At 34.9% G+C, this 12,839-nt stretch overlaps 1 protein-coding gene across 2 annotated transcripts; it reads left to right on the top strand.

Annotated features, from left to right (window-relative positions):
* Positions 1–7,946: 7,946 nt before the first annotated feature.
* Positions 7,947–11,998, top strand: LOC149540098 (beta-glucosidase 22-like). 2 transcript variants are annotated; one of them, XM_089801297.1, is made up of 12 exons: positions 7,947–8,010; positions 8,149–8,207; positions 8,313–8,388; positions 8,555–8,626; positions 8,748–8,835; positions 9,010–9,268; positions 9,605–9,720; positions 9,828–10,048; positions 10,145–10,173; positions 10,279–10,381; positions 11,144–11,252; positions 11,363–11,998. In XM_089801297.1, exons 3-12 carry the CDS (start codon positions 8,328–8,330, stop codon positions 11,622–11,624), a joined length of 1,320 nt encoding a protein of 439 aa, XP_089657423.1. In that variant the 5' UTR covers positions 7,947–8,010; positions 8,149–8,207; positions 8,313–8,327; the 3' UTR covers positions 11,625–11,998. The 2 variants fall into 2 exon arrangements, with proteins under 2 accessions (XP_089657423.1, XP_089657422.1); XM_089801296.1 differs by having other exon boundaries at positions 8,313–8,424.
* The last annotated feature ends 841 nt before the right edge of the window (positions 11,999–12,839 follow it).

The raw sequence follows: 12,839 nt of genomic DNA, 5'->3' as shown, positions 1-12,839 counted from the left end.
TGCAAGCACTGGGCAAGTAGTCGTAAGTCGTTTAAACATGTCAAAGCATTCATGTGCCTCATGTGTCCAAACAAAAGCCCCTTTCTTGGTCAAATCTATAAGTAGTGTTGCATGGTGAGAATACCCATTGACAAATTTGTGATAGAATCTACATAAGCCCATAAATCCTCTAAGTTGTGTCAGATTTGTCAGAGTAGGCCACTCAACAATTGCCTTGACCTTATCCAGATCCATCCAAACTCCTTCTGCACTAATGATGTGACCCAAATATAATAATTTTGTCATACCCAAGTCACATTTAGATTCCTTGGCATATAGAGATTTGTTACCAAGAATACCCAAAACTATGTCAAGATGTGCAAGATGCTCTTCCCATGCCTTGTTATAAACCAAGATATCATCAAAGAAGACTAACACAAATCACCTCAACTGTGAATGAAATAATCTATTCATAGTATATTGGAATGTAGCAAGGGCATTGGTTACCCCAAACGACATAACCCCAAACTCAAAATGTCCACAGTGGCAATGGAAAGTTGTCTTCTCAATATCTTCTTTCCTCACACGAATTTGGTGGTAACCTAATCTCAGATCAATTTTGGAGAAGTACTTGGTACCATGCAATTCTTCAATCAACTCATCAACCCTTGGAATGGGATATATGTTCTTGATTCTTCTCTTGTTAAGCATTCTACAATGAATACACATCCTTAGAGTACCATCCTTCTTTTTAACCAATACCACTGATGAAGAAAAAGGTGACTTACTTGGTCTAATATGCCCCATAGCTAGCAACTCCTTGATACTTTTTTCTATCTCATCTATTAGCCACTTAGGGTGCCTATAGGGAGTAACTATCATGAGCTTAGCATCCTCCTCCAATTTGATGATGTGCTCTATCCGTCTATATGGAGGTCTACGGGGTGGAATCTTGCTAAAGACCTTATCATGCTTGATCCTCAACTCTTGTATACCAAGATGATAAATAGGTTTTTGCTGCTCTTCCTGTGTTGGCTTCAAAACACAACCTGCTACCCACTCAACCATGTCATGATGCAAGAGACATTCCATTTTCCTGAAAGAAATAGTCTTGCAACTGGTGTCTCTGAGTGCTTTCAACACATGAGTTTTTCCATCCATCTCAAATCTTATTTCCATCTCACGAAGGTTGAGGGTGAATATTCCTATGTCATGTAACCATGTCTTTCCCAAAACCATATTTATGTCTCCCATGTTCACCACATAAAAATATGCCTTGAACTCATAATTTTTCAAGTGCATGGGCAAATTTGAAATCATCTTGTCACACCTAAGAGTGTAACCATTAGCAAACTTAACTCGCATTCCCTCAAACTCCTCAGTGTGTATACCATGCCTCTCAACAAGCCTAGCATCAATGAAATTGTTTGTTGCACCTATATTAAGAAGGGTAATAATCTTTTGACTAGCAAGAACCTCTCGCATCCTAATAGACCCTTCTCGCTGAATACTTGTAAGACAAGCCTCTTTAAGCTTCACTTCTTCCTCTAATTCTTCATCATGTTCTATTTTTTTTAATTCTAAATCATTAATTTCAGATTGCTAGTCTGAATCATAATCTTCAAATAGTGCGCACATTGCACGATTTGACTTCCCCTTAGGTTTCATAGGGTAGTCATGGTTAATATCATATGGTCCCTTACAATAGAAGCATAGTTTCCTCTTCCTTAAATCATTAAGAGTCTCATGGTCAAACGGAAAAGTAGGCTTTCCTTTAGCTTTTTCCTCATTCTTAGAAAACTTTTTGTTGTCGTGATTGGAAAATGTTCCCTTTGATGTAAACTTGCTGGTAGGGGCAGTGAACTCCAGGTTTCGTGCCTTCTTCATTGTTTCCTATAGTGAGGGAGGATCAAAATATTTCAACCAACCCTTCAATGGCTCCATCAATCCTTCCATGAATAAGACCATCAATCCTCTTTCACTAATGTTAGGAACCATGACCGATAACTATTAGAAGTCATTCACATAAGCATCAAGGGAACCATGCTATTTTAGTTGTGCCAATTCATGAAAACTCACCATAGGATCTTTGACATCAAACCTTTCAATCAACCTATTGGTAAACTCCTCATATGTAGTGATAAGGTTGTGTCCAAGAGTGACTAACCCATGATACCACCACTCGTGAGTAGCTCCTTCAAGATGTACAGTGCCAAATCTTATGGCACCCTCTTTTGGCATTGGTCTCAAAGTAAGATAGTTATCAAGCTTTTGAACCCAAGACCTAGCTATGCATTTGTTACTTCCATCATAGTAAGGCATGGAAATCTTACCCAGTGTTTGTTGATAGTCATTTCTTGGAGCATAGTCATTTCTTGGAGCATAGCGATCATTCATTCCTCCTCTCCTATTTCTTTGATTCATGAATTGATCAAATGTCCATATTTCTCTCATATCAGAAGGGAGAGTGGTATACTCCAAGTAGGCTTGTCTAGCTTTGTCTCCAAAAGAAATAGCTGGAGCAGCATGTGGTTGTTCTTCTCGTGGGGTAATGGTGGGAAAAAGAGGCCCAGGGACTAATCCTCTAGTATCTTCAGTGCGATGTATAAACCTTTCCTCATTAACTCCACTATGTTCAGCTGTGTTTTGATTTTGAGTGGCTTGCTAATCCATTTTTGCTAATAAGTGTGACATCATATCAAGCATGGTATCAAATTTCCTTTCAGCTCTTGCATCCCTATTTTCTTCTTCAGCCATATTTTGAACTATTTTGCCAATATCTCTTTCTCTTAATGCTTCTGAGAATGTATCCCCTTCAACCTAAGGATTCTGATATTGTTGTTCCCTACTATAATATATGATTTCTCTCTCACTCATCTACTATTTGACTGATCGCAAGATGGCAGGATGAAGGCTTTGATACCACTGTAATATCCATGTCCAAATCTGATTGAAACTTGCTATATTTTCTTTTAGAAATTTTGTCAAACACTTGTACAACAAAGGGATATATGATTTATTTTATTTCAGAATAAGAAAGATGACTTCTAATATCATAAGATGTCTGAAAAATGACTTCTCTTCTGCTTAGTCTACACCTAACATGAAATGCAACTCTTTTTGTTTTTTCTTGATGTAATATATGACATTTATTCAATGCAAATTAACACTTATAGCCAAGTGACATTATGTCAAATAGTTGGCATGCAAACTAACATTATATTTCAAACCTTAAAATTGATATTTTTTTGATATAAAAATTCTGATATAAAATCAGTTTACAATACCTTCAACAATCTAATTAGACTGTCCATACAAAACCATGTAGATATATTTTTAGATAATGCATAAACATGAAGATAAAATGAAGGAAACCTGAGATTGGTAGGCAAATTTAAAGCTGATTAGAATCTGTCATGCACTATAGTGGTATTGTTCACAACATTGTAGCAATACTATTCATGACCACTTTAGCAATAACACTATTCACGATTCTTGTAGCGATGACACTATTCACGATTCCTGTAGCAATGACACTATTCACAATTCCTATAGTGATGGCGCTATAGCAGATGGGTATAAACTTCTTAATATGCCTCTGAATTAGCTGCTTAACTCCTTCTAAAGTGCAGATAAAATGAGAGCATTGAATGACCCTTAAATCGGAAGTGTATCTTCTTCATGAATTGCTGCAAAAACTCAATAAACTTCAATGAGATGACTGAAATATCACCTCCATCAAATGCAACAATATCAGCTGATAGTTTCAGAACCTCAAAGTTGCCAATCAAAGAGAATTATCGTTCTCAATCACTGAAATGTTCTGCAGAAACCCTTGGCTCCACAAGTGCACAAGCAAATGTCAATATCAAATCTAGATGCCCTACAAAGAGGCTCTCTCCTCTATTTATTCTATTCCTTCAACCCTTCTAGAAGAACATAAAATATTATTTTATTGCACTTTTCTAGAAGCTTCCTCCTTTCCAACAATAATTAGTTGTGCTTCTAGAATGTTCCCTTTTCCATATAATATAATATTATTTTAGTGACTTATGATTTAATATTTATTTTAGTCACTTTTTAATTTAATTAATTAATTATATAGTCACCTTTTAATTTTTAAGTTATTTAATGACTTTATAAGAAATTAATTTAATTATTTCACCTTATTTCTCCACTTAGCCTTCAAAGAATGAAAGGCTAAGAACTCCATTGAGAGGCTAAAAAGATGGGGACATTACAGTCCACCCCTCTGGAAATTGCTTGTCTCTAAGCAATCTTAGCTTTGGATGTTGTAGAATCTCTTCACTCTCCCATGTAGCATCCTTAATAGGTAGGTCCTTCCATTTAATCAAATATTCTCTAATGACACGACTTCTCAACTACTTCTCTCTAAAATCTAATATAGCCTCTGGTATCAAAATCAACTTACCCTCATCATCTAAAGGTGGTAGAACCACACAAGGAACCACATGATGTCCCAATGCCTTCTTCAGGTGTGATACATGGAAAATATTGTGCACTTTGCTATCTGACAACAACTCTAGCTCATAAGCCACCTTACCCACACGCTTAATGACGTGAAAGTGTCCATAGTATTGTGGCTTAAGCTTCTCTACACCACTCTTCTTGAGAGTAGACTATCTGTAAGGCTGCAACATCAAATACACCATATCCCCAACCTCAAAAGAGTGTTCCACTCTCTTCTGATTTGCATACTGTTTTTGCTAGTTTTGTGTCTTCCAGATGTTTTCATGAAGAGCCCTCATGATATCCTGATTTTCCTGTAACATGTCTCCAACACTAGGCACTCTACTATCACTCATCAACAAATCAAGAAAGCTAGGAGCCTCATAACCATACAAGGCCATGAATGGTTTCATCTGAATAGAAAGATGGTAAGTGGTATTGTATCAGTACTCACAAAGGTATATCCACTTAACCCACCCTTTTTGTTGCCCAATAATATAGTTTTTGAGGCACCCTTCCACCCATTTGTTGACTATCTCCGTCTATCCATTTGTTTGAGGGTGGTAACTAGTAGTTCGAGAAAGCTCAGTCCCACACAGTCTAAAAAGCTCTTACCAAAAATTGCCCATAAACCGACTGTCTCGGTCACTAACAATGTTTCGTGGTAATCCATGCAATCTAAACACCTCACGAAAAATAGTTTGACAACCTATGTGGCTAAATATGAAATAGTGACTAGAAAGAAATGTGCAAACTTGGTCAAGCGATCAACCACCACATATACGCAATCCTTACCTTGCACTTTTGGCAACCCTGTGATGAAGTCCATGGATATACATTCCCACTTCTTGTCTAGAATTGGAAGTGGCTGTAATAAACTACCAGGATAGGTATGGTCCTGTTTGTTCTGCTGACAAACAAAACTCTCCCTATCATATGGTAGAACATCAGATTTTAGTCCCTTCCAAGTGAACCTCTCCCAAACCTGTAGATAGGTTTTGAAATACCCGGGTTGGCCTGCCAATGGTATAGTTATCATTTTTTAACTGAAATAACTTTCAACATGTCTAAATAATTTTAGCGTTGAAATAAATCTATTTTTTCTAATGAGGTGGGGGGTTTGGTGTTCCATAGGATCATTTGTGGCTTCAATAAAGAGTGAATCATTGCTATGATGCTCCTCCAATGGTTTATTTTGTGCATGACAAGGACAAACCTCTTTGCTTGTTAAAATATCATTAACATCATATTTCAGTGTGTTAACTCCTTCTGAGGGCTTTGGAAGGGTTTAAGGCTTTGACAATATAGTAGAAAAAGTTTTTTTCCTTTTTCTTTTGGGGTTTTATAATTTCTAGCAATGAGAATGAACGTTGTAGGTAGCTTGAGATCAATTTTAGGTTTTATGCAACTAGGTTTTTAATTTGATTTGGTTTGTTTCACATGTTTTGGTAAAATTATTACTTTTTGAAGTGTTTATAGCTACAATTATGACTATTGAAAATTATTTTCTTTATTGGTAATTTGCAATAAAAAAGAGTTGTTGGGAAAGCTGCAACAAATCCACTTTTAATTATACTAATTTAAAAGGTAAAAAAATAAGAGTCAAAATAAGTCAACTTTTAAATAAATAAATTTTTAGTTGTCTATTATGTACTACTTTGATAGTTCTTGTTGAAAAGAAATGTAAAGTACTAATATTTAGAGCTCTAAATAATATATGAACTTATAATTGATAAAAAATAAATCAACTCAAAAAGTGTGTCATATCTTCTTTTACAAGATTATTGGTACATGTAATTTATATTTAATTTTATTTTGAACAGTGTATTAAGTTTGGAAGAATAAAAAAATATTGATTTTATATAGTTTTAATGAAAGAATGTATATATTTTTTAATAATATTATTATTATAATATCATAGATTCTCAAAATCTCATTGTTTTGACTGATTTTTTATTATTACTTAATATATAAATATGAATCCTATCCAAATTACGTGAAATATTTTATATTTGATTTCATATCTTATACTTAGATATTTGAATTTTGACAAATGATATAATAGAAAAATATGTAATAAAAAATAATTTAAAAAACTATTTTCTAGAAGCTTCTCAAACTTGCTTGCATTCTTTTTTAGTTTCTTATTATTATCTTTGATAATAAAAGATATATTTTAAAGCACGTACTATGGATCTTATAATAATGAGCCCAACCCAAAGTACCTTGACAAATAGTTTATATCAATGTCTATTGAAGAAAATCTAAAGACATGTATCTTTATGTGATTTCATAAGAAAAGAAAAGTATGGGCTCATTATCTAAATAGGGTGACAATATATGTTCTAAGATTTTGTAAGAAAAAATGAATGAAAGAAATATAAATTATTTCTCTTGTACTAAAGTTTCATAAATGTCTTAAGAGAGATTATTTGAACGGAAGAGTTGTCTATAAAACATCAATCAAATGTATTGAACATGATCATTGTATTGGACTAATGATTAATGTGGTTCCTAGGATTACTACTAATTGTCTTCTTACATTAGATTACAATTGTCTCAACGTATTGTAACCATTGCATCAAACGATGCAATTGTTAGTTGTAGAAAGCTATACAGTGATACATCAACTTCGCCATTAAAGTCATCCCTGAAGTCACACGAACAAGATATTTTCAGATTTTTTTCCCACGAGAACGATGATTCTATCCTTTCGAACTCTACCTAAAAATAAATCATATTTCTAAAATCAATGCTTCGATAAATCCACGATTCCATCATTTGGTAACTTTTTGTTGTAAAACCCCATCACTCTGCCATTTCTAAATATCTGGCTCTGTTTTTAATTCATAATTTCGTCGATTTAGAACTTTATATAAACCGATGATAAAGTTAAACCGCCATTTCCATCTTCTTTTTTTCAAAAACCTGTGAACAACTATGATTTCATCATTTTTAAACTTGCATAAACCATTAATTTGGGGACAAAAGGTCGATCCGAATGGCCTAGAAATGCAAAAATGACGTATTTAGATTTTATCAATTTTGATTGATGTTAAATGCAATGTCGGACAAGATTTTGTGGCTGCAATTTTATTGGGAATCTGATGACCAAATGCCTTGCCCGAAGCTGCCGTGATGCGTTTCCCCTCTATTTACTCACGGATGCCCTAATAAACCGAACCAGTTTAAAAATCATCAGAGTTTCATTTATTTAGCAAAGGATTTGCTCGATGTGTAGAAAAGTAGGGGAAAAATGGAGATTGGGAAGAGAGGAACATTTTTGTTTTGGTTCATCATAGGAATTCAAATTCATGCCTCTCTTCAATTCAAGCTGGACGGCCTCAACAGAGATGATTTTCCTGAAAATTTTATATTTGGGGCAAGCACTTCTGCTTACCAGGTAACGTCACTTCTTCTCTCTTCTCTTTTTTCTATAAATTTCTTGTACGGTTAAAATAAATTCGGGTATTTGGCTCTGGTATACCTGTGTACAGGTTGAAGGCGCAGCACAAATTGATGGCCGTAAGCCTTGCATTTGGGATACTTATACGCATTCTGGTTAGTTCCTTCTTTTCTGGAATAAGAGAAAATGTAGAATTTGAATGAATATTGGATCCAGTGATCAGGGCATTAGAATTATTTTTCCTTCCTGAATGAACGCGCTTAAAAAGGACTGCCTTAAATCTGTTTGTACAGGGAAAATGTTTGATGGAAGCACAGGGGATGTTACCGCAGATGAATACCATCATTATAAAGTAATATGATTTCTACACAATGCTTGCAAGTAAGGTAAATGTAAGTAACAAATATGCATAAGCTTTAAGTTGGCTTAACATGTCTGCTGCAAACATTTTTTTCAGTAGGATGTTCATCTGATGTTTAAAATGGGATTAAATGGATATAGATTTTCCATCTCATGGTCTCGACTTATACCCGGTACCGCCAGAAACTATTTTCATTTCAACATCAAAAGTAGGAATAGCACTGCATCTCATTATTCTTGATGGTCTTATCTACTGTTCTAAACCCTACAAAATTAAAAGTAAAAATTGAGCTCCTTCTTTTCCACCTTCAACTCATCTCAATTTTCTGTCTGTTGCAGATGGAAAGGGTGCTATCAATCCAAAGGGACTGGAATACTACAATAATCTCATCAATGAACTCATTCTCCATGGTAATTGTCGCATGAAAAGAGCCCAGGGCCACAAATTCATAGTAAACCCTATATTTTCCATTCACAGTCAAATTAAATTAATTCAAAAACTTGTGATTGACGACATTTGTAAGATTTGCAGGTATTCAACCGCATGTTACGGTGTTCCACTTTGATTTGCCCCAGAGCTTGGAAGATGCTTATCGCGCATGGCTCAGTCCAAAAATAGTGTAAGGTTTCAATCTATAATTGATTTTGAATTCGGTATTCTTTTGTAACTTGTAAGCTATGCTTAACAAAATTCTTCAGAAGCCAGAACCTTAAGAAGTGGCTTTGATTATTCATGAAGCTAATCTTCTCTTTAGCAGATGCCTGACAATTTTTCATTTGGTTTTATCAAGCAGAAAAGATTTCAGAGCGTTTGCAGAAGTGTGTTTCAGAGAATTTGGGGACAGAGTGAAGTACTGGACAACTTTCAACGAGCCAACTGCATTTCCCCTTTTAGGTTATGACATCGGCTGGTGGCCTCCACAACGCTGTTCTTATCCATTTGGAATTGGCAACTGTAGTGCTGGAGATTCTACGAAGGAACCATATATTGTTGGTCATCATGTTCTATTAGCTCATGCTGAAGCAGTTGAACTTTATAGAGAAAAATTTCAGGTTATAATTTTTCAACGCTTAAATTGGGCAATAGATATCCTTATGAGTGGTTTGCCCATTCTCACTTCTAAAATGGCTCAATTATTCTCCCTTTGGTTTAACCCTAAACTATGAAAGTAGGAAAATCCTTAAGGGCTATCAAACCAGGGCTTAAAATAGGCCTATATGCTGGTTATAAATTTTATTCTTGCATTCAGATGATGGGTCACGGAGTGTGATCCAATATGACGATGCTAAAATAACTTACATAATGGAATCCGGAAATAAATTTCACATATTTCAAATAGATAGTGAAAATCTGATAATAGTAGCTGAGTATCCCTGTTTTTCCTGCAGCCCAAGCAAAAGGGTTTTATCAGCCTGGTCATTGTGGCGATGTGGTATGTGCCATTGACAAACTCGTCGGAGGACATAGCTGCAACTCAAAGAAACGTTGATTTTCAAATTGGATGGTAAGTGTTTACCGAAATGAATCAGGATGGTACTTTGGATAACCCTATGATAGAGTCTTACATCTGTAACAATTCATTATGATCCTTTTTGTTTGTTTGTCTAAAAGGTATATAGATCCCCTTTTCTCTGGGGACTATCCTTCTAGCATGAAGAAGATTGTAGGCTCCAGGCTGCCTAATTTCACCGAAGAACAATCTAAAAAGCTGAAGGGATCTTTTGATTTCGTTGGGTTGAATCATTATGGCACTTACTATGTCTCCGATGTACCTAGTCATTGGGTTTCTAGTGAAAGAGATTTTATAAGAGATGTAAGCGCAAAGCAATCAGGTACATAGCGAATTGTGACACGCACAACGAAGTTATGAATATTGGTAAAATCATTTCGGATACTGATGCATATGTTTTTTTTTTTTCTGTGTAAAGTAATGCGAGACAATGTCCCTATTGGTAAGGTAAGCCCATATTTTATTCCTTGGAAATGATTAGGTAGTCAAAATCTTTAATGTGAAATAGAATTGGTAGAGTGGAACATGAAACTTTTACTCAATTAATTGCAGATAGCACCAACTGGGATTCCAATCGTTCCGTCTGGATTACAAGCATTATTGGAATATTTCAAGCTACACTACGGCAATCCAGCTATTATAATCTATGAAAATGGTACTCATTGCCCTAAAGCAATTGTATATTAATAGCTGTTTGTGAGGAACCCAGATCTACATGAAACCAAAATATATATTGTTTGCCAGTGATACTCAATTCCCTAAACCTTCATGCAATTTCAGATACCATCACTACCCTTTTTTCCTAGGGCATTTTGGGAGACACTCGTGATAATACATTTGCTAAACATTCCATATGTTGCAATTCGTTGCGGTGCTATATATAGATTGAATAAACAAATCAATTGTATGTTAATGGCTATTCAAGTGCAGCGAGCTTAAAGAATCAGTGGTGTCTTTTTATGGAACCTAAGTTTCAAAGTAGCAACGATATATCTGATAAGTAGGAGATATTTTTCACAGCAAGTCAAATTGTGATATTGCTGTTAGGATTCAATTGAATAGGTTTTTATGAAATTCATTGATCCGTTTTTATGAGTAGTGGTTCAGAAGAACCATCTCTCATTTAGCACTCATTACATCTAGGTGATGTGCACTTGTGAGCATCACTTAGATGCAATGAGTGCTAAGTGTTCCATTAATTGTCATGAGAAATGGATTCCTCCAAACTACAACTTATAAAACATGAGTCAACAAATTTGACTCAAAAACTATATAGTTGAATTCTGATAACAACAACGATATTCCTCTTGTTTCCGAGCCATTCAATTAAATATCTGTTCAGTTCTAGGCAATTTTCAATGTTTATTCGATTCTTTTCCCCCCTAATTTCTGAAATGTTTTATGAATTGCTGCATAGGATATGGCACCATAAACAACAAATCTCTTCCACTCTCTGAGGCATTAAATGATACGGGAAGGATGGAGTTTATCCATGATTATCTTGAGAGTTTGCTTCTCGCCATCAGGTAAGCTGAATAAACAAAAAGAAAACTTTTAACTGTATACGGCTTATTATATTGATCCTTAGAATGCTTCGGAATTATTGTGAGCATGATTATGTGGGTGCCCGGTGCAGGAATGGATCCAACGCTCAAGGGTACTTCATCTGGACATTGATGGATAACTTTGAATTCTTGTCTGGTTTTAAGTTTCGTTTTGGCCTCTTCTATGTAGATTTCAATGACAAAAATTTGAAGAGATATCCAACTGTTTCTGCGCGCTGGTTTACCAAATTTTTGAAAGGGAAGAAACAGATTGATTATTTATGGAAGAGAAGAGGAGGGCCCCCTAATGTGGGTCATATAGCTGTATCCTCCCAATTTCTGTCCACTAACTAATTTCATCATACTCTACCCATTATGCGATATATCTGAACAGAACACAAGGGCCTGGGATTTTAAAGCTCGTGCCCTGGTAGTGAACTGCAACTCTGGTGTCAGATGGTTTTTTTAACACAACGAAGTAGGAATATAGAAGGTGGGGTTTGCTCTACAGCTTCCATGGTTTACTACATGTGCTTCAATTCATTTTATTTTAGCATGGCTAACCACCTGAGACTCATGTTATTTAAGGACAATTTAACAAAAATAAAATTACTGTGTATGTCCTTGGTAAGCCATGCTTTTTACTTTTATATCTAGACGTTTCTCATGTATTTAAATGCAGATGAGCAGGATAAATAAAATGTTGGAGTACAATGATAATGGCGAAATTTCTGTATTATGTCATTTTTTTCCCCATAATTTTGGATATATTTGATTTAATGATTGAATTCAATGATGTACTTACATAAAGGAAAGCACATGGGAAGTTGTTATAATTTTGTTTATCTAGGTATTGTAAAATAAAATTAGATGTGGATGATATTTTTTGATTTGTTGGTTGATTGCTTATAGCTATTATCTTGGCTTATGGGTAGTAATGAATCATGATGCATACTATTGGATTTGTTATGTAAGGGTATAAAATGTCATTTTAAAGTGTCACTTGATATTTACCTACAGATACCCTAGTAAACGTAGAGTACAACCAGTTAAAGAATTGCTAAATCTTATTCAAAATTGCCCTTGTAGTTGTTTCAAAAATTGTTAATGCTTAGGCACAAATGTCCTAATAGTAGTCATTCAAAGATTCTAACTACTAGGAGTGCAAGTAGGTGGCAATTAGTTGTCGATATATTTTACTTATCACTTTTTTTTTAGTTTCTTTCATTAGTAAGCGGTTGAGTAAGGAGTGAATAATAATTGGAACATGGATGTATGATGCTAATGCTTATTTATATTTTTGTAATATTTGTTCATAACTATTGCTAAATGTGTGCATTTTGCCCATCATTATTTTGCTTACTTTCATAGCCTTTGAAGACACCCATTTTTATTTGCTATAACAAGTTGCATTGATCAATCTTTCAATGATGAGATACCAAAATTATGAGGGTTTAAAGTTGTGCTAGTTGCCAATTGCCAAAGCTAGTTGATTAGTTTGAGAAGATTGAGCCAAATCCATCCCTTCCATTATGTCTAAAAGACCCAAAATACCCTCAAATGTTTGTC

The sequence above is a fragment of the Cupressus sempervirens genome, chromosome 9 (genome assembly GCF_028749045.1).
Source record: "Cupressus sempervirens isolate cs-2001-9-10 chromosome 9, ASM2874904v1, whole genome shotgun sequence".
In the NCBI taxonomy this organism is placed as follows: Eukaryota; Viridiplantae; Streptophyta; class Pinopsida; order Cupressales; family Cupressaceae; genus Cupressus; species Cupressus sempervirens.
Note: the sequence above shows the minus strand (reverse complement) of the source record. Positions and strands in the feature narration are given on the sequence as shown.

Coding starts and splice junctions, on each gene's coding strand:
- LOC149540098 (XM_089801296.1), top strand. CDS start 8,328: ATGTTTAAAATGGGATTAAATGGATATAGATTTTCCATCTCATGGTCT. Junction 8,425..8,554: donor TTTTCATTTCAACATCAAAA/GTAGGAATAGCA, acceptor TGTCTGTTGCAG/ATGGAAAGGGTGCTATCAAT. Junction 11,253..11,362: donor AGTTTGCTTCTCGCCATCAG/GTAAGCTGAATA, acceptor TGCCCGGTGCAG/GAATGGATCCAACGCTCAAG.